Genomic DNA, 26,604 nt, shown 5'->3' with positions numbered 1-26,604 from the left:
GTTGAATTTAATATTTCAAGCAAATACCCGAGTTGAGAGATATGAAGTATCCAACAAGTTCTATAGCTAAAAGATGGAGGAGAATAGCTCAAGCAGTGAGCATGTGCTCAGATTGTCTGGGTACTACAATCGCTTGAATCAAGTGGGAGTTAATCTTCCAGATAAGATAGTGATTGAAAAAATTCTCTAGTCACCATCACCAAGTTAGTAGAACTTCATGATGAACTATAGTATGCAATGGATAACGTAAACGATTCCCGAGCTTTTCATGATGATGAAATCAGAAATCAAGAAAGAGCATCAAGTGTTGATGATTAACAAGACCACTAGTTTCAAGAAAAGGGCAAAGGGAAAGAAAGGGAACTTCATGTAGAATGGCAAGCAAGTTGCTGCTCAAGTGAAGAAGCCCGAGTCTGGACCTAAGCCTGAGACTAAGTGCTTCTACTGCAAAGGGACTGGTCACTGGAAGCGGAACTGCCCCAAATAATTGGCGGATAAGAAGGATGGCAAAGTGAACAAAAGTATATTTGATATACATGTTATTGATGTGTACTTTACTAGTGTTTATAGCAACCCCTTAGTATTTGATACTGTTTTAGTTGCTAAGAGTAGTAACTTATAACAGGAGTTGCAAAATTTATAGAGACTAGTTAAGGATGAAGTGACGATGTGTGTTGGAAGTAGTTCCAAGATTGATGTGATCATCATCGCACAATCCATATAACTTTCGGGATTAGTGTCGAACCTAAATAAGTGTTATTTGGTGTTTGCGTTGAGCATGAATATGATTGGAACATGTTTATTGCAAAACGGTTATTCATGTAAGTTGGAGAATAATTGTTGTTCTGTTTACATGAATAAAACTTCTATGGTCATACACCCAATGAAAATGGTTTGTTGGATCTCGATCGTGGTGATACACATTTTCATAATATTGAAGCCAAAAGATGCAAAGTTAATAATGATAGTGCAACTTATTTGTGGCACTGCCGTTTAGGTCATATTGGTGTAAAGCGCATGAAGAAACTCCATGCTGATGGACTTTTGGAATCACTTGATTATGAATCACTTGATGCTTGCGAACCATGCCTCATGGGCAAGATGACTAAGACTCCGTTCTCCGGAACAATGGAATGAGCAACTGACTTATTGGACATAATACATACTGATGTATGCGGTCTGATGAGTGTTAAGGCTCACGGCAAGTATCGTTATTTTCTGACCTTCACAGATGATTTGAGCAGATATGGGTATATCTACTTGATGAAACACAAGTCTGAAACATTTGAAAAGTTCAAAGAATTTCAGAGTGAAGTGGAGAATCATCGTAACAAGAAAATAAAAGTTTCTACGATATGATCGCAGAGGTAAAATATTTGAGTTACGAGTTTGGCCTTCAGTTAAAACAATGTGAAATAGTTTCACTACTCACGCCACCTGGAACACCACAGTGTAATGGTGTGTCCGAACGTCATAATCGTACTTTATTAGATATGGTGCGATCTATGATGTCTCTTACCGATCTACCACTATCGTTTTGGGGTTATGCATTAGAGACAGCTGCATTAACGTTAAATAGGGCACCATCTAAATCCGTTGAGACGACACCGTATGAACTATGGTTTGGCAAGAAACCTAAGCTGTCGTTTCTTAAACTTTGAGGTTGCAATGCTTATGTGAAAAAGTTTCAACCTGATAAGCTCAAACCCAAATCGGAGAAGTGCGTCTTCATAGGATACCCAAAAGAAAATGTTGGGTACACCTTCTATCACAGATCCGAAGGAAAGGTATTCGTTGCTGAGAATAGATCCTTTCTAGAGAAGGAGTTTCTCTCAAAAGAAGTGAGTGGGAGGAAAGTAGAACTTGATGAGGTAACTGTACCTGCTCCCTTATTGGAAAGTAGTTCATCACAGAAACCGGTTCCTGTGACACCTACACCAATTAGTGAGGAAGCTAATGATGATGATCATGAAACTTCAGATCAAGTTACTACCGAACCTCGTAGGTCAACCAGAGTAAGATCCGCACCAGAGTGGTACGGTGATCCTGTTCTGGAGGTCATGTTACTTGACCATGACGAACCTACGAACTATCAAGAAGCGATGGTGAGCCCATATTACACAAAATGGCTTGAGGCCATGAAATCTGAGATGAGATCCATGTATGAGAACAAACTATGGACTTTGATTGACTTGCCCAATGATCGGCAAGCCATTGAGATTAAATGGATCTTCAAGAGGAAGACGGACGCTGATAGTAGTGTTACTATCTACAAAGCTAGAATTGTCGCAAAAGGTTTTCGACAAGTTTAAGGTGTTGACTACGATGAGAGTTTCTCACTCGTATCTATGCTTAAGTCTGTCCGAATCATGTTAGCAATTGCCGCATTTTATGAAATCTGGCAAATGGATAAACTAAACTGCATTCCTTAATGGATTTATTAAAGAAGAGTTGTATATGATGCAACCAGAAGTTTTTGTCAATCCTAAAGGTGCTAACAAAATATGCAAGCTCCAGCAATCCATCTATGGACTGGTGCAAGCATCTCGGAGTTGGAATATACGCTTTGATAAGTTGATCAAAGGATATAGTTTTATCCAGACTTGCGATGAAGCCTGTATTTACAAGAAAGTGAGTGGGAGCACTACAACATTTTTGATAAGTATATTTGAATGACATATTGTTGATCGGAAATAATGTAGAATTGTTCTGCAAAGCATAAAGGAGTGTTTGAAAGGAGTTTTTCAAAGAAAGACCTCGGTGAAGCTGCTTACATATTGAGCATCAAGATCTATAGAGATAGATCAAGACGCTTGATAAGTTTTTTAATGAGTACATACCTTGACAAGATTTTGAAGTAGTTCAAAATAGAACAGTCAAAGAAAGAGTTCTTGCCTGTGTTACAAGGTGTGAAATTGAGTCAGACTCAAAGCCCGACCACGGCAGAAGATAGAAAGAGAATGAAAGTCATTCCCTATGCCTTGGCCATAGGTTCTATAAAGTATGCCATGCTGTGTACCAGATCTATTGTATACTCTACACTGATTTTGGCAAGGGAGTACAATAGTGATCTAGGAGTAGATCACTGCACAGCGGTCAAAATTATCCTTAGTGGAATAAGGATATGTTTCTCGATTATGGAGGTGACAAAAAGGTTCGTCGTAAAGGGTTACGTCGATGCAAATTTTGACACTGATCCAGATGACTCTAAGTCTCAATCTGGATACATATTGAAAGTGGGAGCAATTACCTAGAGTAGCTCCGTGCAGAGCATTGTTGACATAGAAATTTGCAAAATACATACGGATCTGAATGTGGCAGACCCGTTGACTAAACTTCTCTCACAAGCAAAACATGATCACACCTTAGTACTCTTTGGGTGTTAATCACATAGCGATGTGAACTAGATTATTGACTCTAGTAAACCCTTTGGGTGTTGGTCACATGACGATGTGAACTATGGGTGTTGATCACATGGTGATGTGAACTATTGGTATTAAATCACATGGTGATGTGAACTAGATTATTGACTCTAGTGCAAGTGGGAGACTGAAGGAAATATGCCCTAGAGGCAATAATAAAGTTATTATTTATTTCCTTATATCATGATAAATGTTTATTATTCATGCTAGAATTGTATTAACCGGAAACATGATACATGTGTGAATACATAGACAAACAAAATGTCACTAGTATGCCTCTACTTGACTAGCTTGTTAATCAAAGATGGTTATGTTTCCTAACCATGGACAAAGAGTTGTTATTTGATTAATAGGATCACATCATTAGGAGAATGATGTGATTGACTTGACCCATTCCGTTAGCTTAGCACTCGATCGTTTAGTATGTTGCTACTGCTTTCTTCATGACTTATACATGTTCCTATGACTATGAGATTATGCAACTCCCGTTTACCGGAGGAACACTTTGTGTGCTACCAAACGTCACAAGGTAACTGGGTGATTATAAAGGTGCTCTACAGGTGCTTCCAAAGGTACTTGTTGGGTTGGCGTATTTCGAGATTAGGATTTGTCACTCCGATTGTCGGAGAGGTATCTCTGGGCCCACTCAGTAATGCACGTCACTCCATTGACTAGTCCGAATTGGACTAGGGGGAGGGGCGGCGCCCCCTCCTTCCTTCTCTTCCCTCTTCCCTTTCCTTGACTCCTACTCCTACTACTTGGAAGGGGGGGAATCCTACTCCCGGTGGGAGTAGGACTCCTCCTAGGGCGCGCCATAGAGAGGGCCGGCCCTCCCCCTCCTCCACTCCTTTATATACGGGGAAGGGGGCACCCCTTGGAGACACAACAATTGATCTCTTGATCTCTTAGCCGTGTGTGGTGCCCCCCTCCACCATAATCCACCTCGATTACATCGTAGCGGTGCTTAGGCGAAGCCCTGCGTCGGTAGAACATCATCATCGTCACCACGCCGTCGTGCTGACGGAACTCTCCCTCAAAGCTCGGCTGGATCGGAGTTCGAGGGACGTCATCGAGTTGAATGTGTGCAGAACTCGGAGGTGTCGTGCGTTCGGTACTTAATCGGTCGGATCGTGAAGACGTACGACTACATCAACCGCGTTGTGCTAATGCTTCCGCTTTCAGTCTACGAGGGTACGTAGACACACTCTCCCCTCTCGTTGCTATGCATCACCATGATCTTGCGTGTGCGTAGGAAATTTTTTGAAATTACTACGTTCCCCAACACTTGTGGCACGTGGCATAGTTGTTTGGCCGCCCTTCACATGTAGCTTAATGGGTTTAATGGGATATGAACTCAGTTGTGCAACAGTGTGTTGAAATATATTGCCCGCCCCTTCCATCAATTTGAAGTTTTGGATGATTGGCTGGTGCATGAATTCGATATGACATCTGAGCGAAGAGTTCTCGACTTCAAGACCCTGCCAGCACAATATTGAAAAAAGATTCTACGGCCTACATCATCAATCCCACGTTAAGAACTAAATAGGACTAGACATGAGGGAAGTGTTGAAATATATTGGCCACCCCTGCATCAGTTCAGACTTTTGGATGAGTTGCTTTTTGCATGAATTGAATACAGTGTTCTTATCTGCTAATTATAACATCATGGCCGGTAAAACGGTAGTGAGGAGGCATCTCTCTAACACGAGGATATCAAATATATATATATATATATTTTTTTTTTGGAGGGAGGACTATTGACTCCAACACCGAGTTGGTTACACGCAAGCCACACAGCGACAACCCATCTGTACAATGATGTGTATGTAACTCTCACGTACATGCATCTGAAAACATCTGATCTCATCTGAAGCACCTCCGATCCAATCCTCGCGTGGTGTTGACTAGTGAGAGCGTGTGCTCGAGGCCAACCCTCGTGCCTGCGCTGAGCTCGGTGATTAATGGCGCACTGGCCACGACACCGTTGCTGATCCAAGACCAGTGATATCGTCGACGCCTAGATGTTTCATGAGCCCTGCCAATTCAACATGAGTGCTGCGACAAGGCCCTCTGGCTTCTTGGTGGGACGGCCGGCAACCCAAAGGAGACGGATCCTATCGCACTGACTGTTGCGTCCAGGAAGGTGTTTGAGCGGAAGTGCGCCACGGGGACGTGGAAAGCCACGTTGCCTCTTTCCACTATGCGGTACATTAGCGAGCATGGGATGGCGTCAACAATGGCCATGGATGCACATGAGTGGAAATCTACCCTGAGGCTTACAATGTAAATAAGCATGGCAAATCGGAACCCCAACCCTTCTATATTATGGTATACTCCAATATCTCATCCTCTGTATATTTATATCCTCTTCTTAGTACTCAATGTTAATGGGATTTAGTGGGTTAAACATAGACAAACACTTGGTATTTATACCACTAGGATAACTCATACTCCTATATAGAGTAGTCATACGACTCAGGTGAACCTAACTAACTTTGACATGCAAAAAGACATTCATGTATAGCTATGCATGTAACAGTCATGCATACAACTTCTATGCTCAACCGATTTGCAGAAAAGCGCATTTGCATGCACGAGAGTTCCAAAATGAAAGAAGCAACCTGATGATACTTTGTTGAAGATATAAATTATACTATGCTCTTACTAGAGGAACAACACATCATGCGCTTCAGCCGTTGCTCCCTTTCTCTCAGTGTTCAACAAATGAATATGGAGGTGAGCAATAACGACTCAAGAGCACTGCTCTAAGTGGTAAAAAGTTCTCCCTTAACAGGGCATCATGTGGTTTATGAGACCATTGGTAAAAATATGTTATGCCAAATAAAATCTTCCTGGTGGCCCATAACACCCTTTCTCATACAGATTATGACAGGAACACACGGTTTATGACCACTTGTTTCATGGTGATTATGAAAAGAACATTTTAATATGTTCGTAACGATGAAGCTACTTTTTGTTGTGTGTGCGTGTGTGTGGGGGGAGGGGGGGGGGGGGGGGGGGAGGGGAGTGGGGTGGCTTGCAACAACCGTTCAATGAATATAGATCTCATTATCGTCGTATTCTTCGCCATCATTGTTTTGGTTTGCCTTAGGATCTAATCCTGGCCCTCATCTCTTCCATGCATCTTTCTTCTCACTATTCCTAGTGTGCCATGTATTTTTTTCCCTCACTTCGTTGACATTCACCAACTATGATTCAACACATTCACATTCATACAGCCATAACTAGGATTTGTACACAGATATGTAGGTGCGCATAGAAAAGTATATATGGTGATATGTGCACTATAAAACACTCAAATAATGTACACTTATGTTACGAAATATTGAAATATCTTATTTTACGGTGCAATACTCTCATATGTTTTACAAACTTTATGTGTCGGATTGTTCTAACATGTTATACGTAGCCATGACCCCTCAATTCATTTTTATTGTGTATGTGTGCACAACTTCATATGCTCATCAACACTAGGAATAGCTGACAATGATTTGTAGATGGGATTCAAGGATAAATATGACATCTGGAACACCATAAAGCTCTTCCATCTACTCCCAAATTGCATCACACTCTTGGGCATTGACACTGAGCCTCGTGATGAGAAGACATATAGATCTTCCTCAAGTACCAGTAGGAAGACAATCTGCTTGTCAAAGAACTCCCGGAATAAAATTGCCATACAATCAACAAAGTGGATGGCATATCAGAAATGCCTGGGTCAGGTTTGCCACGAGGCAATGCACAGTGTGAAATATATGATCTTACATATCTATAAAATCTGGAAAAATACATGTATCCACTTCAAATTCTGAATATGCATCTTCTGGGACACATGATTGCATGTCACAATTCACTACATATTTATCAAGGGATAATAATCAGGAGATATTATAAGTAAATGCTTCAGCCAGAAAAACCATAATACTAAAGTAACTATCCTCTATGCAACACATTTTATTCTTCTTCATCAACTAACATCATCCATTAAATCTTTGTCATACTGCGGATAAAAAAAATTGAGAATCCATCAGGCCCTCGGAGCCTTGTCAGGGTTCATTATTCAAAGAGCAGCTCTAACCTCACCTGCCTATTGGTGAATGGGTCAAATGTGGAGAAGCACTTAGTATTTATAGTACTAGGATAAAATTATAGCTATATACGCATGAGATGTCATATAACTATGATGACCGCACCAAAGTTTGTCATGCAGAAGGACGGTCGTATATCTAGAACAATCATATATAGTTAACATACATGAGGTAAATTCCAAAATCAAAGAAGAGCATGTTAATATTGTGTTGAAGATAGAAATTAACAGACTTGTACTAGAGTAACATCTCATCATGCATTCGAACTGATGCTCCCACTCTCATGTTTAGCAAATGAACATGACAGGAGAAACTACCTGAGGACACAATCCCACTCTAGTTATATGATGGCTATAACAGGCGAACCAAAAAAAACTTATAGGCCCAGACGCCAGCACACAATGGTCCGTGATATAACACTATTGCGCACTTAGTTAACAACTTAACATACACATGCCTATGTGAAAAAATAAAAATCAATACCTTGGTCATGGTTTAATATACACATGTTTCTTGATAATCATGCGCTTGCCTCTTTTCCGCCAAATAATATAAGCCAGGAATAGTCACCCAGCTAGATCATGTATGAAGCTATTTTTTGCTTGTATTTCACCCTAGTCATGCGCTTCATCTCCTGGGGTTATACAAACCACTATGGGGAAGGCATCAAGTATGTTAATATTCTTGGTTAATAAAGGTCTCATGTGGGGAAGGCATCAAGTGTCCTACCAGCATTACAGTGAACTATTTATATTGTGCTTCCAAATAATATTAACCTTTGCCATGTAGGAAAAAAATATAGCTTGGAAATTCATGTAAGTTATATGCTCAACCAATTGGCTGAACCAGTAGCATGCTGAAGATACAAACTGATTGATATACAATTTTCATGCAATGTATATGTGAGATTATTCCAATTTCAACAATGTAAGACACTTTGAATGGCAGTTAGTTTTCGTGCCATTGTGGCACTTGAACCACACTTTGATCCTCGTGAGTATCTTGATGTGACATTTTTGTAACTACACTAGAATGGAGGAAATAGATCAGAGTAAGTTTTGCTAAAATGTAGTATGGTTGAATCTGAAGCAAGACTGCCAGATCAAAGCCATCCAATCTCTGCCCATGATCAGAACGGCCCTTTAAAGCCGATGGTATGTGGATCACTAGTGCGAATCCCAAGGGTGCCAAATCGTGTCCAATTTTTGTGCAATGGAATATAGGTCGCGTTGATTGCATTTGTGCTAAGCATCCTCACCATCCAGTGCCATGTCGTACAAAATTCGGACTTGATTTCATCGTACCTGAAGTTATTTTGTTTTTGACGACCAGGTATGTCAACGAACACAGGGTGGAGCAAGAATTGTCTTATGCCCGGGTCCATTTTTTCCAACGCCTGAGGTAGGAGGACTACTAACTTGGCAACGTCAAAACTATTTGAGAAGATTAGAATTTCTGCCACACCCCAGACCACGACTCTTGTATTTTTTTTTAACGAAAAGCAATAAGCATTGCATTTCATTCATGAAGAAGACATTCCAAAGCTCAAGAAGAGCACACATCCAGCTCCACTTCTCCAAGGAGAAGGTGAAATAGGCACAACAAGAACAACACACACACCAACAACTCTAACTCAACACCAGAGAGATCTCGGCTCAAACAAATGGAATCAGTTCTCGGCATCCATCGTCATCTAACCAAACAAGGCAGCGCCTGAGGGTTGGTCATCTGGTCTTCATCCAAGAACACCCCTCAAAGAGAGGGATGGGTGTTACATGGGAACGGGATGATACATGGAGGATCACACCTTGCTAACCCAGCTTCAGATGAGCACCTCAGACCAAACCTCCATTGGATCGAGTCCAAATCCCGTCGGCCGAGCTACACCAACGAAGACCACCATCTAGCATTGGCCCCTCCGATCGATATGAAACTCCTAGAACAATGTCCCAAGAGGAATGACCCTTGTTTCCTAGGGCCAGTCTCCGCCACTGAATTACCATATCGGCCATGATTTAGTCAATGGTAGGCCCCTGTGTAGGGTAACGCAGCAGAAAACAAAAAAATTCCGACCTACGCACCAGCCCAGGACCACTATGGAGACTGCATACATGGTTTGATCTTTTTCGTTACCGACTCATAGCGCAGCGGAAGTAGAGTCGATGACGAACGGCGGTGCAGATCCCCGCAGCTAGGATTTACAACCTCCCAACTGCGAGGATGTATACCCTCATCCGCCCCACGGACAGCCCTCCGGGAGGCGGTCGGACAATCCCTCGGACGGTGTGGCAGACAGCCCTTCGGGAGGACCCTCAAAACTGGGACGGTCACTCGGACAGCCCTTCGGGAGGATTCACAGAACTCGGACCGTCACTTGGACAGCCCTTCGGGAGGCACTCTCAAAACAGCCACTCGGGAAAAAGGATCGAAACTACGACCTCTCTACGGGGTTGCACACATACGGTGTCATCTATCCGGCAGGGCTTCGCCGTCCAGAACTAGTTCCTGCCGGAACCCAGACAGCCTTACGGCTCTACGAAACTCTTTTCGTGGGAGGGAGAGAAGAAGCCAGATAATGCATGGCATGTGTATGAGAGCAAGGGATGATCCTTTAGGCAGCCCCCTCCACCCCTATTTATAGGCCAAGCCCAAGGGTGGCTTCTCCAAGAAGCCAAAGGGGGAAATACCAAAAAGGCCCTCAAGGTGGCTTCTCCAAGAAGCCAAGCAAAAAGCACTTTCACTATTCATGACGACATTTTTCAGCGTCCGTCGAACTGAAAATATTTATGTGGGCTCAGAACATTTCCAGTACCCACTAAAAATAATTTTCAACGCGTTCCGAAACAATTTCGGTTTAGTGATTTTCATCTGCGAAAAGGAAACAAGAATGCGTTTTCACTGTTCATGAAGACAATTTTTCGCGTCCATTAAATCCGAAAATATTTTTATGGGTCTTAGAATAATTCCAGTACCCACTAAAATGATTCTGGATTCGTTCTGAAACAATTTCAGATTAGTGAATTTCATCTGCGAAAAACAACCAAAGTGGTACCGGCAGCTCTGAAACATTTTCGGTTTTTATTTCTGAAAATTCCAAAAAGTTTCCAGAATTATTCTGGCACCCTCCAAAAATTATCAGGCATGTGCCGAAACCATTTTGACTTAATGGCATACCCCGAAACAACTTTTTCGGTTTCACCAAAACTCATCCGGTGACCTCTCTTTTCAGAACTTTTCTGATGTCTCCGAAAAACTTTTTTCGAAAACTTTCTCTCAGACTCCCTATCTAGTATTCAGCAGATAGATGACCCTTAAGTGTGTGACCCTATAGGTTCGGTGAAGTATAGACATGACCCTGAACCTCTTCCGATCAATGATCAACATCGGAGCCGTGGACACCCATATTGACCCCTATACCCACACGAATGAATATTCGAGTGAACCTCCAGTTGCCATGAGCTATTCCTGTTGCTTCGCGATATGTCACAAACACCCGAGGTGAGATTTATTGCATTCCTGTGGATCAACAATTTGTCCACCATGCAAGTTACCTTGTTATCGGTTTTGTTCTCTTTTCTCGTTTCCTTGTTCCGGCATCCCAGTGATCAAATCACAATGTGTCTGGCCAGACGATGATGGATACCGCTACACCGAGAGGGCCCGAGTATATCTCTCCATCGTCGGAGGAGCAAATCCCAATCTTGAGCTATCTCGTTACTTGCCATACTTTTCCGTGAACCCGTAAGCCGCCGTAATAGCCACCCAGCTACGGATGACATTTAACAAACCCCAAAGTTCACGAAGCAAGTATGAAGGAACTCGATACTCTCATGGTCTAAGGAATTATGCAAACATTAACTTCTCTATGTTATTAACGATTAACTTGTGACGAATGTATCTCATAGCATAACATCAAATTGGGTCGATTCAACGCAAGTGTTCTACTAATAATTGTGCCCTCAAAATTGTCGGCATAGTCATGCCCATGATCAGGAAAACAGGATCATCATGCAATACTTGAGCCAGTCATAGAGGCTTGACTAGGAATACATTTTACCGTTTATTATCCCACATGTGCACATGAGTTTCCCACCAAGCCTTGTTTTATTTGCAGACTCGAGAATCATTGCAGTTATAGCATGGAACATAAACCTAATTATGAATAGAGAGATAATCAATAACATTTATTATTGCCTCTAGGGCATATCTCCTACACCCTGAACTTGTCCCACTCGAGGGGCAATGAATGTACGGGAGTAGAACAAGAGCAGACAAAGAAACAGTATTTTGTTATGCTCCAATATCGCATGATCTATATAATTTTTGAAGTAATATATGTATCCAGCTCATAATTAATTCTCAGCAAGGCAATGTGGAGCTTGTGGACGGGTTAAATGGGAATAGGAGTTTATAGTATGCATACTTCTATGATACCTATTAGAGCTATATATAGGTAGGACAAGTTAAATCGGACGGTCATATAACTTTGGTGAACCCAACTATGTCATGCAGAAGGGCAACCACATAGCTTGGACAGACATGTAACTTATATGCTCAACTAATTGGCAGACATGAACCTGCAGCATGTAGAAGATACAACTGCTATGCTATATAATTGGCATTTACTGTATATGAGAATTTACAACCCTATGTTGGCTGATAAAGCTCTTGAGAGTGGCTATTTGAATACAATTTAGCTAAGTCCCAGTCGACTTCTTCATTATGTCTCAATCGATACTATATTATTTTGATCTTGCATGGACATTCGTTTATTTTTTCTTTTCAGGTTTTCCTTTTTTCTTCTTATATAATATATCACTTGACTGAGACTTGGTTAGTTCCTCTAACTGTTGGGGAACGTAGCAGGCAATTTCAAAAAATTTCCTACGATCACGCAAGATCTATCTAGGAGATGCATAGCAACGAGACGGGGAGAGTGTGTCCACGTACCGTCGTAGACCGAAAGCGGAAGTGTTAGGTTAACGCGGTTGATGTAGTTGAACGTCTTCACGATCCAACCGATTCAAGTACCGAACGTACGACATCTCCGTGTTCAGAACACATTCAGATCGATGACGTCCCTCGAGCTCTTGATCCAGTAGAGGGTCGAGGGAGAGTTATGACAGCACGACGACGTGGTGACGGTGATGGTGATGTGATCCGCGCAGGGCTTCGCCTAAGCACTACAACGCTATGACCGAGGAGTAAACAGTGGACGGGGGCACCGCACACGGCTAAGAGAACTATTGGTGTGTCTTTGGGGTGCCCCCTGGCCACGTATATAAAGGAGGGGTGGAGAGAGGCCGACGGCGAGGAGGGGCTCGCCATGGGGGGAGTCCTACTTGGACTCCTAGTCCAAGTAGGATTCGGCCCCCCTTTTCCTTTCTTCCACCAGAGGGAATAGGAAGGAGAGGGAGATGGAAAGGAAAAGGGGGGCGCCGCCCCCTCCCCCTAGTCCAATTCGGCCTGCCATGGGAGGGCGCGCGGCCACCCCTTGCGGCCCTTCTCTCTTCTCCACTAAAGCCCACTAAGGCCCATTATTCCCCCGGGGGGTTCCAGTAACCCATTGGTACTCCGGAAAAATATCCGAATCACTCAGAACCATTCCGATGTCCGAATATAACCTTTCAATATATGAATCTTTACCTCTTGACCATTTCGAGACTCCTCATCATGTCTGTGATCTCATCCGGGACTCTAAACAAACATCGGTCATCAAAACACATAACTCATAATACAAATCATCATCGAACGTTAAGCGTGCGGACCCTACGGGGTCGAGAACTATGTAGACATGACCGAGACACATCTCCGGTCAATAACCAATAGTGGAACCTGGATGCTCATATTGACTCCTACATATTCTACGAAGATCTTTATCGATCAAACCGCATAACAACATACGTCATTCCCTTTGTCATCGGTATGTTACTTGCCCGAGATTCGATCGTCAGTATCATCATACCTAGTTCAATCTCATTACCGGCAAGTCTCTTTACTCGTTCCATAATGCATCATCCCGTAACTAACTCATTAGTCACATTGCTTGCAAGGCTTATAGTGATGTGCATTACCGAGAGGGCCTAGAGATACCTTTCCGATACACGGAGTGACAAATCCTAATCTTGATCTATGCCAACTCAACAAACACCTTCGGAGACACCTGTAGAGCATCTTTATAATCACCCAGTTACGTTGTGACGTTTGATAGCACACAAGGTGTCTCCGGTATTCGGGAATTGCATAATCTCATAGTCAGAGGAATATGTATAATCATGAAGAAAGCAATAGCAATAAAACTAAACGATCATTATGCTAAGCTAACGGATGGGTCTTGTCCATCACATCCCGTTCATCAAATGACAACACATGTCTGTGGTCAGGAAACTTAACCATCTTTGATCAACGAGCTAGTCAAGTAGAGGCATACTAGGGACACTCTGTTTGTCTATGTATTCACACATGTACTAAGTTTCCGGTTAATACAATTCTAGCATAAATAATAAACATTTATCATGATATAAGGAAATATAAATAACAACTTTATTATTGACTCTAGGGCATATTTCCTTCAGTGACCTCCGGACGATCCCAAACGATCACGACCATCCCAGTTTTATCTACCCCTCTGACCTCTGGATGATCCCTAACGATCACGACCGTCCCAATTTTATCTATCTGGAGTGAGGCAATCATCTTGGTTGGGAAATCTATGTTGCTAGGAATGCTAAATCTTTTAGAAATATTGATGAGCATGTTTTTGTTTATTTGTTAAGAGTGTTATCAGTGGGTTAACTCTTTGGGAATGGCGGTTTAAAGAACCCGATTGCAAGGTACACGTTGCTTCGTGGCGTGATTACCTACTCTTATGTTTAATAATACCTCTTTAACTTTAGCACTTTGAGGTATATGAACTTTGCTTTAACTTTTCATGCCAATGCAGCCACAGTTTCGGATTCGCTGCCTTTGCGTGGCTAAGTCCAGTGCTAAAGTAGCCTGACATAGACACTGAGAAGCGCCCGATAAAAAACTGATGGTCTAGATCGATGTAATGTAGCATGAGCAATGTTCGTCGATGCATCAATTCACTGTTTTGCTCCTGTAGATGTTGCTCCATAGCGGCACTGTAGCATCGATCTAGAGTGTTGATCCAAGATCCTACGGCTCACACGTGGCAAAGGCTGAGGCATTGTAGTGTCGCTAGCTTAGCCACATGAAGACATCAAATCTGGATCAGACTAGATCGGATTCGGATTCACTGCCTTTATACTTGGCTAAATCCAGTGCTACAGCAGCTACGATGTGGTGTAGTAATTCTTGAGGAAAATAAAAAGTGATAGTAATTTGAACTAAAACCACGGCACTTGTTTTTGAACGGAGGGAGTACTTATTATTCCGACTGCTTTTTGTTTCCTTTTAGATATGTTTTTCAAGATCTACTTTGGTTTTTTTTAATTATATACGGCAAAGCCTATGCCTCTGCTACACATCGACCTTACGAGATCAGACTCTGTTGGTTTGGAATTTTCCTTTTGGAACTAGTACTAGTTCTAGTTACTAGCTCTGTTATTATGGGTGCGAGAAGCCCAATGGCGATAAATTTGATCACTCTGCTGGATACACAACGAAAATCATCACTGAATCTACTACGAACAGAACTCATTATCGAACAACTGTTGGAGAGCAAGTGACCGGTTCGTCAACCTGCTGCGTCAGGACGCAGCGATCTGGCCACCGGCCGGCATCAGCCCGAGTAAAACGCCACCGCCGAACACCCCTGTCTCTGTGACCCACCCCTCGATCATCTCCTGCGCCGCGCGCCCGTTGTCGGCCGGCACCATGTGCCCAGCGCCGTACACCACGGCGTGCGTCAGCGCCCCCGACCGCTGCACGTACCCGGCGAGCTCCGTCTCCTCGCCGCCGCCGCCGGTCCGCCAGACGACGCGCTCGGCCTTCTGGAACGCGCGCAGCCCGCCCCACCTGAGCTCCTTCATCCACGCCTCCTGCGACACCACGCCGATCCAGGGGTCGCGGATGCCCTGGTACAGCAGCACGCGCGTCCGCCGCCGGAGCAGCGCCTCCACCTCCGGCTTGACGCTCTTCATCATGTCGTCGTGCATCGCCTCCCTCACCGCGCCTCGCGGCTGCACTGCTCCCACGCCACGTCCCGGCGCGCGCCCAGCGCCGCCTTCACCTCCGCCCGGTTCACGAACCGCGCCACGGCTGCCGTCGCGTAGGGCCGCTGCCTGCCCAAGTCGTAGAGCGTGGCGAGCCCGGTGGCGTTCTGCAGCCACGAGCGCACGCGGCCCCGCGCGTCCGACGCCTCCCGCCACCGCGCCAACTCCGTCAGCACCACCGCCTCCGCTTGCAGCGCCTCCAGATCCCGTCGCTGCCGCGCGTTGATGAGCCCGGTGAAGTAGGCTGAGTCTGCGTGCGTGGGCAGCTGCGCGACGGGGTGCGTGAGCTCGTTGCCGATGGCGGCGCCGCGGAGGTTGACCCTCCGCCGCGCCGGCAGGCCCGGGTTCTCGGCGAGGATGAGCGCCCCGGCGGCCGGGACGTACTTCCCGGCGTAGCTCTCGCCGGAGAGGAAGAAGGGGCGCGCGCGGAAGGTGGGCGGGCTGGCGTCGAAGAACGACTGGAGCGCGGCGAGGACGTGCGCGGCGACGGCGGCCTTGTCCCGCGGGATGGTGGCGGGGGACGGCGCCGCGCTCAAGCCGGTGCCGAGCGGGCTGTCGAGGAAGAGGAGCCCGAAGCGGCGGTTCCAGGCGAAGGGGTTGCGGGAGAGCGAGGCGGCGTCGGGGGCGACGAGGTAGGGGCCGAGCTCGAAGAAGTTGCCGACAAGGCCCGAGCAGCCGGGCCCGCCCTGCAGCCAGAGGAGCAGCGGCGTGTCGGCCGGCGCGGTGAGCGGGTGGCTGGCCTCGTAGAAGGCGTAGAACAGGGACGCGTTGCTGGACGGGTCCAGCGGCAGGTAGCCGGAGCTGGTCGGCAGGGCCTCCTTCGGGAACTCGACCGCTGCCCCGGAGGCTGCCGCGAGCGTGACCGAGACGGTGGCCGCACGGAGGACAGTGGCGAGGAGCAGAAGCGGCGGAGCCATCGATGGATCAGATCCGAAGAGGATGATGTGCGCGCGTGCTGGTGCTCACTGCAGAAGCCTTGTTGACTCCGGAGAGGTGACAGGCCTCGTCCATTATTGACAACGACTCTGTTATCACCTCTGTTCCTAAACATTAGACATTTTAAATATTTTATTAATATAAAGAGTAAAACAAATAAATAAACAAGGAAAAATGTTTCTAAACTAATTTATTGATCTAAACGCATTTATATTAGTTTACAGAGAAAGTATTTATATACATCCAATTCAAAAAAAAACATCTTACCATTTGAAATGAAGTAATACTAACTAATCTTTTTATGTTGGCAACTTAAAATGTGGATCCCAACCCTTGCCGGTTGGAGGGCTCCGTTTTTAGATGCGTTTTTGAGTTTTATTAGAATCTGCGTTCTGCTCAGGAAGGCGAGACGGCGGCGCCTCCCTAAAGATGGAATAAGGTTCTTCCCGCTTAGCCCCGTTCCAGTGGTGCATCTAGTATCGTCGGTGGGCATGTGAAGGTGTGTTTTCGATAGATCTGTCTTTGATGGATTTGCTCGGATCTGTTCTCGTTCGTGTACGTTCGTGTGTCTTTACGTTAGATCCTTCTGATCTACGCTACTCTTCATCGGTGGCGGTAGTTGTTCTGGTGCGCTGGTCTTATGTGGCCTTAACACGACGACTTTCCAACTGTCTACTACAACAATTTTTTTTGTCCGGCTCCGATGAGGAAATTATTTAAGGATTTCTTTGAAATTCTTTCCATAGGATTTCTAGCATCACTACAGGAAACAGCTACTTTGCCGTCTGCCATGGCGGACGGCAAAGGCTCGAAAGGCGGACGGCAAAGACCTTTGCCGTCAGCCGCGGACGGCAAAAGGCTCCGGCAAAGAAGGCTACGGTAAACAGCTGCTTTGCCGTCTGCTTCCTGGCGGCGGACGGCAAAGGCTCTTTGCCGTCTGCGGCGGACGGCAAAGAGGGCGGACGGCAATATTTGCGCTGTCAGTCCGTTAAGTGGCTAACGGCAGACCTTTGCCGTCCGCCGCAGACGGCAAAGAGCCTTTGGTCTTTGCCGTCCGCCTTATGATGTCATCTACACGTCACTAGATGGCAGGTTCTTTGCCGTCTGCCACTGATGGCAAACTGACCAGGTTCTTTGCCGTCTGCCACTGTAGGCAAACTGACCAGGTTCTTTGCCGTCTGCCACGGACGGCAAAGTCTTTGCCGTCTGCCACTGTAGGCAAACTGACCAAATGGGTCAGCTCCCAGGAAGCACAGTTGGCTGCCACGTGGCTTCTTTGCCGTCGGTGGCAGACGGCAAAGAGCCTGCATATTGTCTGTTTTTTCTGTTTTTTATTAAATCCCACAATTTGCAGCACATATCACATATATAAGTTTCATATCCAGCACATATCCAACACATATCTAGCACATAAGTTTCATATCACATATCACATCAGTTTCATCCATACACATTGTTCATACATAAGGAAGTTCCATCCATACACATTGTTCCATCCATATATATATTACAATGCAAAGTGTCATGAAGATAGCAAGCTAGATACAATGCAAAGTTTCATCAAAGGAAAAGCAAGCACTCCATCATAGCAAGCTAGCTTCCATCAAGTGAATGAAATCTGCAAAATGGTAAATAAGAAAGTTAGAAATAGGTGACTAGAACAAGAAGAAGACTAGAACAAGAAGTATATGTCATTTATGAGCTAACTTAGGTGAAATGGATCATATATGAGCTAACTAAGTTGAAATGGGTTGTTTATGAGCTAACTTAGTTGAAATGGATCATTTATGAGCTAACTTAGTTGAAATGGGTCGTTTATGAGCTAACTAAGGTGAAGGGCATCGTTTTTGAGCTAAGTAAGGTGAAATGGGTCATTTTGGAGCTAACCTAGTTGAAATGGATCGTTTTTGAGCTAACTTAGTTGAAATGGATCGTTTTTGAGGTAACTAAGGTGAAATGGATCGTTTTTTAGCTCACTTAGGTCAAATGGATCGTTTTTGAGCTAACTTAGTTGAAATGGATCGTTTTTGAGCTAACTTTGTTGAAATGGATCATTTTGAGCTAATTTAGTTGAAATGGATCGTTTTTGAGCTAACTTAGGTGAAATGGATCATTTATGAGCTAATTTAGTTGAAATGGATCTTTTTGAGCTAACTTAGGTGAAATGGGTCATTTATGAGCTAACCTAGGTGAAATGGGTCGTTTATGAGCTAACCTAGGTGAAATGGGTCGTTTATGAGCTAACCTAGGTGAAATGGGTCGTTTATGAGTTAACCTAGGTGAAATGGGTCGTTTATGAGCTAATTATGCAATTTTTGACATAAGTAAGCTAAGTACATATCGTTTTAGAGCTAACTTAGGTAAAATGGATGGTTTATGAGGTCAGTAAGCTTATTAAGTCATTTTGGAGGAAAAGAAGCTAACTCTAGGTCATTATGGTAAGCATATTGGAGGAAATAAAGCTAAGTCTAGGTATTTATGCATTTGTTAAGCAAAACACTAGAGAAACTTACCGTGATCAGGGAGGTGTAGGAGCGGGCTGGCTAGTGCCGGTAGCTGGAGAAGGATCATGCGATGCGTTTCTGGAGTTAAGCTGCACCAAAGATCATTTCCAATGTCTCGTTAGCATTATGACACTCAAATGTTAAGACTAGCAAGTAATGTCCATTCAAATTAAACTCACCGTGGTCCCAGGAGCAATCACTGGCATCGGCGGAGCGGTCTGACCGGTCTTCTCGCACACAGACTGCACATTTGGTTTTGACGACTCAGTCATACTAGTTAGTAATGAGACAAACACTACATGAATGTTTTGGCTAATCTGCAGAAGAAACTTACCACAAGGAGCTCGTACATGGCCCTTGCCTGCATGTCATTCCGTGCCCTCTCCTCCTCCATCATCTTTGTCGTCCTCTCCTCCAACTCCCGCTGCCTCTCCGCCGCCTCCGCCAGAAGTTTCTCCGTTCTATCTCTCTCACTCTGTATAGCAGCCTGCAACACCACTCACATGACCATTTGTAATCATTGATGGAAGCGCACACAATGTAATGGAGAAAGATAGCTGAGTACGTATCACTAACCTTGATGGCGAGTTGCACTGGCCGTTCACGAGGCCTTATCTCAGGAGCGGAGCTCGACTGGCGCGCCTTGATCTCCGGGAGAGTGCTAGGACAACGGATAAGTCCATCTCCAATGGCTATGGAGCCATGGGACCTCCCGCCACCAGATATCATCACCAGCTCTGGATCAATGGGACCCTGGCTCGGGTTAAAGTCCTCCCCTTTCCTCGCCTTCCCCTCATCTCTATATCTCATGACCTTGTTGTGGGAGGAGATGTTGGTGAAGTTGTTTGCATCATCGAGGTCAGACTGAGAGAAAGCCTTGACTTTCTTGTAAGAGCCAGTGTGGGCCATGGCATACAGGTCGTACACCTCTGGCACCTTATCCGCCTTATTGTGGCGTGCCTGAAAGAGAGAAACAATGAAAATTAGTAACTAAAGGGCTCAAGCTAGCATGATGAATGAATTGCATGAATCATGAAGCAAACCACATACCCAGTTGCGCCCGAACTGATATAAGTTGGAGCTGCCTTGATGGTGTGGCACACCTTCCATTTGGGCACGTTTGTCCTTGGCCTGGTTGTGGAGGGCTAGCCATTCTTGTGAGCACCACTCATCGACCAACACCTCCCAACAATCCATCCGATCCGCACACCATCTCGGAGGCGCCTAAGTTAGCAAATAGAAACTTGAGCGCTACGGCTAAGAATTACTAAATGAAGGAACTTAAGTAGAAGGCCTTAAGAATTACCTTCATGTACTGCTCCTTACTCAGGAACTTATTGCGGCACGCCGGCTTGGTCTTCTTCATACCACGCAAGGCGTAGTAGTCTCGAACAGCCTGCACCCGAGCCTCGTGCCGTAAGTTCTGGAGTAGGCGCTTGCAGACGTTCTCGATAACATTTGCGCACTCCTCCTCGTATCCCTCCTCACACCTGTAGAATGTCTGCAATCAAATGAGACAATATTGATTAGTACAATTAATAACTAGCTAGTTGAAGATTTTGAAATGTGTAAAGGAGAAATTACCCAGAACGTCCTGATCACCATGTCTGCCCTCGTGTCGCACACGACACCGTCGATAATGACATCCGGCGGGGCCGGGGCAGCCACGTAGTGCTCCCAGCTCAACCCAAGCTCTGGAAGCCGACCCTCACCAGGCAACGTGACAAACCCCGGGAAGTTTTGCAGGCAAAGAACTCCAAGGACGGAGTTGGGCCGGCGGACACTATGATGGTGGTCCCAACCCCTGCAGCATGACAAGGCCAACGCATTAGTTATTTGAAGAAACGTGAATGCAGAAGGTACAAAAATATTAAATGCACTTACGTACCTCTCCCCATCAGGGAAGATCAACCACCTCTGCTCGCGGGTCGCCGGCACGGACGGGAGCCGTGTAGCACCACGCTGGTAGACGGTGCCACCCTCCTCCTCAAGATCAGTCGGCTCCCCGCCATCATCAGCATGGCCACTCGGCTCCTCGGGCTGATCCGGCCAGGTACCCCATCCGGACGTGTGCTCCTCCGGGGTCTCGTGGGCCGAACTCTCGTGGGCCGAAGGCCAGTCGACCCGAGGCTCGTGGGCCCAAGACCCGTGGACCGGAGGCTCGTGGACCGGAGTCCGTGTAGCCTCCTCCTCGGACGAGTCCACCCTAGCAGTCACGTGCTCGGGTGAAACAGCTGGGGGTGGCGGCGAGGAAGGCTCCCTAGCAGTCACCCTACCTCCTCTCCCGCGACCACGTGCCCCACCTCCTCTCTTCCTACCTCGTCCCCTGCTGGGCACCGCGGTGGACGAAGAAGGGCCCGGCGGTGTGGACATACTGTCCAGCAACGCTCGGCGAAGAGGTACGTCTGGAATCGAAGACCTCAGACCACGCGCCGAGGAAGAAGGGGCCTTGGCGCGCTCCCGACCAGCGCCCACCATCTTTCAACACCTGCCATGACAAACAGTAAACGAAATTAGTACAACATAAAAAAAAGACCGACATGAATAATAATATGTGTATCACTTAAGTGTATCATCATCAAGTACAACATTAAAAAATTTAATACCTGACACTACTAATAATCTCGATCAGTATCATCAATAAATGCATAATCATCATCATCACTATAATCAATGACGGGCTCATAGGGTTCAGTGGCATCAACATGTGCAAGGCCACCTTGACGTAATCGGTCAAGCAATGACAGGTCATCCGCAGCAGTAACCTCTTCTTGTTCCGGCTCTTCTTGTTCCTCCTCTGGGGTGATGTCGGATTCACTGTCACTGTCTACTTCAATGTTTTGGGGTGAAGTATAGCGGTTCTTGAAACGCTTTTTGGAAAGACGTGTCTCTTGGAAGAATTCTCCTTCATATGTGTCTGGGTTAATGTGAGGTTCATAATCCTCTTCCTTTGGGGGAGATAGTCTAGCACGTGGCGGCACTTCATAAACGACATCCCAACCTTTCAGATTTGGATTAGTTTGGCAGGCCCACGGTAGATAGAATACTTGGGTCGCCTGTTGAGCCGTAATATAGACATCAGGAACATCTAAATGGGTGCTTTGGTTGATTTCAACTAGCCCTATATGTTCATGAGTTCTTCTAGTCTCCTTCGGCTGAAACCAATAACATTTGAAGACTACGACATTCGGTGGGTTTTCACCATAGAATAGAAGTTCATAAATTGCTTCAACTCTCCCATAATACTCGGTACCTCCTTCGCCGATAGTAGATACACAACAATTTGTAGACTTTCGGTCGGCCATAGATAGCTCTTTGCCATAGGTACGAAAGCGATACCCGTTGATGTCGTATTTGTCAAATGAACGGACCTTATAGTCAAAACCATTAGCGACTTGTCTCAATTCGGCGTCCATAGACTCTGAATTAGCCTACAAGTTTAATATGTCCACACCGTATAATCGGGCGTAAAACCACTCTTCTGCAGGTGTTTGCCCATTTCAGCCTCTGTCCTCTTTTCCCAATTGCCGCACCGTAAACAGGGGCACCAGGTTTTCCTCTGGCCATTTGCAAATGCGGCTCGCACAAACCCCTTGGTTTTTGTGAACCATTCAGTGCTCCATTTGTTCTGACCAGTGTGACCGGTGTACATCCACGCACGATCACTCATCTTGACTTTCAGAGCTACTAGACACACAACAAATATATATATATAATTCACCATGTATGTATTCATCAGTTGATCTACTTTGTCAATTTTATTACGTCCATGCAACCTACACTCTAATAGGTAATGATAGGTCCTAATCCCACCCGAGTATGTTTAGATTGGGTTCATTTTCCCATGCTATGCCCCGGATCATACGCAAAATTTCGGCAGCACCTCCCCGCTGTTCTCCTGATACACGTCTCTGCAATAAACAGAGAGGATGTGTACCCGGAGAACAACAGGGGAGGCACTGACGAAATTTATGCGTCGGATCCGGAGCAAAGCATATGGGAAAACGAACCCAATCTAAACATACTCGGGCTGTCCATGGATAGCGTTGGACAATTCGAAAGAATCAAGGTTATAAATATGCAAATGCATGCATATTTATAACTATGACGCTTTCGAACGGGAGACACATATTGGTTACGCATACTGATGATTCAAGACACATATATATCTAGCTATCAAGTTTCATCGGAATAGATCAAATAATTAATGGGGGAGGAGGACATGTCATTTGTGCTCACCCACGAACGAAGGGGCAGAACTCGTCAAACGCACGGCGAGGTCGTCGAACACCAAACCTCGCAGCGATGAAACAACTGCACATTTAAAACTACCCGATCAACACAATTATATATGATGTTTTTCATAACAAAATCGAAAGATATATGACCTAACTAATAATTCACAAATATATGACCCCGTCGGCTTCTGGAAGGCCAAAGAACACCTTTTCAGGGTCGGGGTCTCCGGGTCGGGGTGTCGGGTCGGGGTGCCGGGTCGGGGTCGGGGTGCCGTGTCGGTGTCGGGGTCAGGCTCGGGGTCGGGGTGTCGGGGTCGGGGTCGAGGTCGGGGTCGGGGTCTCGGGGTCGGGGTGTCGGGGTGTCGGGGGTGTCGTGTCGGGGGTCGGGGTGTCGTGTCGGTCTCGGGGTGCCGTGTCGGGGTCGGGGTGTCGTGTCGGTCTCGGGGTGCCGTGTCGGGGTCGGGGTCTCGGGGTCGGGGTGTCGGGTCGGGGTGCCGGGTCGGGGTCGGGGTGCCGTGTCGGTGTCGGGGTCGGGGTGTCGGGTCAGGCTCGGGGTCGGGGTGTCGGGGTCGGGGTCGGGGTCGGGGTCTCGGGGTCGGGGTGTCGGGGGTCGGGGTGTCGTGTCGGTGTCGGGGGTCGGGGTGCCGGGTCGGGGTCGGGGTGCCGTGTCGGTGTCGGGGTCGGGGTGTCGGGTCAGGCTCGGGGTCGGGGTGTCGGGGTCGGGGTCGGGGTCGGGTTCTCGGGGTCGGGGTGTCGTGTCGGGGGTCGGGGTGTCGTGTAGGTGTCGGGGTGCCGTGTCGGTGTCGGGGTGCCGTGTCGGTGTCGGGGTGCCGTGTCGGGGTCGGGGTGCTGTTTCGGGGTCGGGGCTTCGGGGTGTTTCCTCCTCCTCCTCCTCTTCTTCTTCTTCTTCTTCTTCTTCTTCTTCTTCTTCTTCTTCTTCTTCTGCTTCTTTCTCCTCCTCCTCCTCCTCCTCCTCCTCCTCCTCTTCTTCTTCTTCTTCTTCTTCTTCTTCTTCTTCTTCTTCTTCTTCTTCTTCTTCTTCTCCTTCTCCTCCTCCTCCTCCTCCTCCTCCTCCTCCTCTTCTTCTTCTTCTTCTTCTTCTTCTTTCTGCTCCTCCTCCTCCTCCTCCTCTTCTTCTTCTTCTTCTTCTTCTTCTTCTTCTTCTCCTTCTCCTTCTCCTCCTCCTCCTCCTCCTCCTCCTCCTCCTCTTCTTCTTCTTCTTCTTCTTCTTCTTCCCCCATCTACTTAACCTAAACCTAAACTAACCTAAACTAAAAACCTAAACTAATTAAAACTAAACTATTTAAACTAATTAAACCTAAACTTAAACAGAAAAAAAACAAAAAAACAGACAAAAAAAGGGAGGAGGGGCTCACTGTGGGGGAGGGCCGGGGCGGGGCCGGCGACGGAGGGCCGGGGCGGGGCCGGCGACGGAGGGCCGGGGCGGGGCGGCGGGGGCCCGGCCGGCGGGGGGCCGGGGCGGGGCGGTGGAGGAGGCGGGGCGGCGGGGGCCCGGCCGGCGGGTGGCCGGGGCGGCGGGGGGGATGGGGGGCGGGGGGCCGGGGCGGGGCAGTGGAGGAGGCGGCGGGGGGCCGTGGCGGCGGTGGGGCGCGGGGCGGCGGGGGGCCGGGGCGGGGGGGGGGGGCGACGGGGCGGTGGGGCGGCGGGGCGGCGGGGGCGACGGGGCGGCGGCGCGCGGCGGGCGGCGGCGGCGGCGGCGGGGTGGGAGGAGAAGGGCGAGGCGAGGACGAAGTGAGTAACGGGCGGGGGGTACCTGCCGTTAGGCAAGTGCCCTCTTTGCCGTCCGCCAGCCTTTGCCGTCCGCCTTTCTGCCTCTTTGCCGTCCGCTAGCGGACGGCAAAGAGGTGGGCCGTTAGGATTTTTTCAAACGAGCGGGGGGTGGGGGCCACCACACTCTTTGCCGTCCGCCAGCGGACGGCAAAGATTCTTTGCCGTCCGCTGGCAGACGGCAAAGACCTGGCAGATGGCAAAGAGCTTCTTTGCCGTCAGCCTTTTCTTTGCCGTCTGTTTATGTGTAGCTGATGGCAAAGAGCTTCTTTGCCGTCAGCTAGCAGACGGCAAAGATCTGGCAGATGGCAAATTAGCTGATTCCAGTAGTGCATCCAGTCAAACCACTATGAAAAAGTCCTTTGTGTTTTCCTATGATGCAATCAAACAACCCAAAATCGTGTAGGATTGAGATGAGTATGACATTTCAATCCTATTTTTTTATTCATGCATTTCTAGAATCCTGTGAATCAAAGAGACCCATAGTGTTTCCTGACTCTGTCTTTTTGGAATACATCCTAGAGCTCATGCAGATGTTAGGGCATCTCAATGTCGATCACAATTTTTTTTCTAGATGTTTGGACCGGACGTTCGGACACTTTTAGCCATATAACGCAAGTCACCAAATGTATGTGGACTGGTTCGAATGTCCAAAATCCCACAAACCGTCCCCAAACTAGGGGGAGGGGGATTGTGGAGTTAAGACGTTACTAAATCAGCCTCAGGCCCCCACCATAAACCTATTTCCCCCTCTTCCTTCCTTCTCTCTCCTCTCTCCATTGGACAAAGGGCAGACGTGTCTTGAATATGCTTGGATAGTCGACGCCCGCCCGACTATCTGCGGACACGTTCAAATGTGTTCAAGGGAATTTTTTTATGACCATTTGGTGATTGTGTTCGAGTTGCCATTAGGCTCATCACTAGATGGATTGCGCTACTTCTCTCCACCTCCTGTTTGTCCTTCTTGCTCAATGGAACCACCGGCCAGGAGATCTCCCCCCTCCCGTTGTGGATTGCAGCTAGGCAATACCTTATCGCCGTTGTTGTTTGTCCCCGCTATCGACCCCCCCTGGTATAGGCTACTATCTGCTGCAGTATACCATGACATCATTGCTCCTCTACGACCAGGGAGCTTAAGTCGCGCATCATTTTGTGTGCTGGTGATCTTCGCGAACCTAGTCAAGGAGGCGATTGACACCATTCTCCCATGCTCTTAATCAGAAGTCATGCTTTTAACATACATAATATGTGCATATTACATGGTTAATCATTTGCGCTAGTGGGCTAGTGCCATGTAAAAAAAAAATGCAGCCATGCAATGCATGTTTCTCCAGACCTAAAACAAATACCTCTCATGCAATATTTACATTGCTGGTTAAACTTTAAGAAAATGATGAAGAGTGGTGTTCACCCTTTAGTTTTAACCGGTG

General features: G+C 46.7%; 1 protein-coding gene and 1 pseudogene across 1 annotated transcript; both read right to left on the bottom strand.

Annotated features, from left to right (window-relative positions):
• Positions 1-15,048: 15,048 nt before the first annotated feature.
• LOC109758633 (serine carboxypeptidase-like 50) lies at positions 15,049-16,717 on the bottom strand (annotated as a pseudogene).
• LOC141040693 (uncharacterized) lies at positions 16,633-26,375 on the bottom strand. The gene is made up of 5 exons (XM_073506808.1): positions 26,275-26,375; positions 21,037-21,354; positions 20,733-20,952; positions 20,475-20,649; positions 16,633-16,751 (listed from the first exon to the last, which is right to left on the bottom strand). Exons 1-5 carry the CDS (start codon positions 26,373-26,375, stop codon positions 16,633-16,635), a joined length of 933 nt encoding a protein of 310 aa, XP_073362909.1.
• Positions 26,376-26,604: the final 229 nt, after the last annotated feature.

The sequence above is a fragment of the Aegilops tauschii genome, chromosome 2, assembly GCF_002575655.3.
Source record: "Aegilops tauschii subsp. strangulata cultivar AL8/78 chromosome 2, Aet v6.0, whole genome shotgun sequence".
NCBI classification, from domain to species: Eukaryota; Viridiplantae; Streptophyta; class Magnoliopsida; order Poales; family Poaceae; genus Aegilops; species Aegilops tauschii.
Note: the sequence above shows the minus strand (reverse complement) of the source record. Positions and strands in the feature narration are given on the sequence as shown.

Excerpts from the sequence above, each read along its gene's own strand:
- LOC141040693 (XM_073506808.1), bottom strand. The coding sequence starts at position 26,375 with ATGGTGTCAATCGCCTCCTTGACTAGGTTCGCGAAGATCACCAGCACA. Across the intron at positions 20,650-20,732 it reads TGGTGATCAGGACGTTCTGG|ACATTCTACAGGTGTGAGGA; the intron begins GTAATTTCTCCT and ends ATTTGATTGCAG. Across the intron at positions 16,752-20,474 it reads GTGCCGCAATAAGTTCCTGA|GAACAGAGGTGATAACAGAG; the intron begins GTAAGGAGCAGT and ends TCTAATGTTTAG.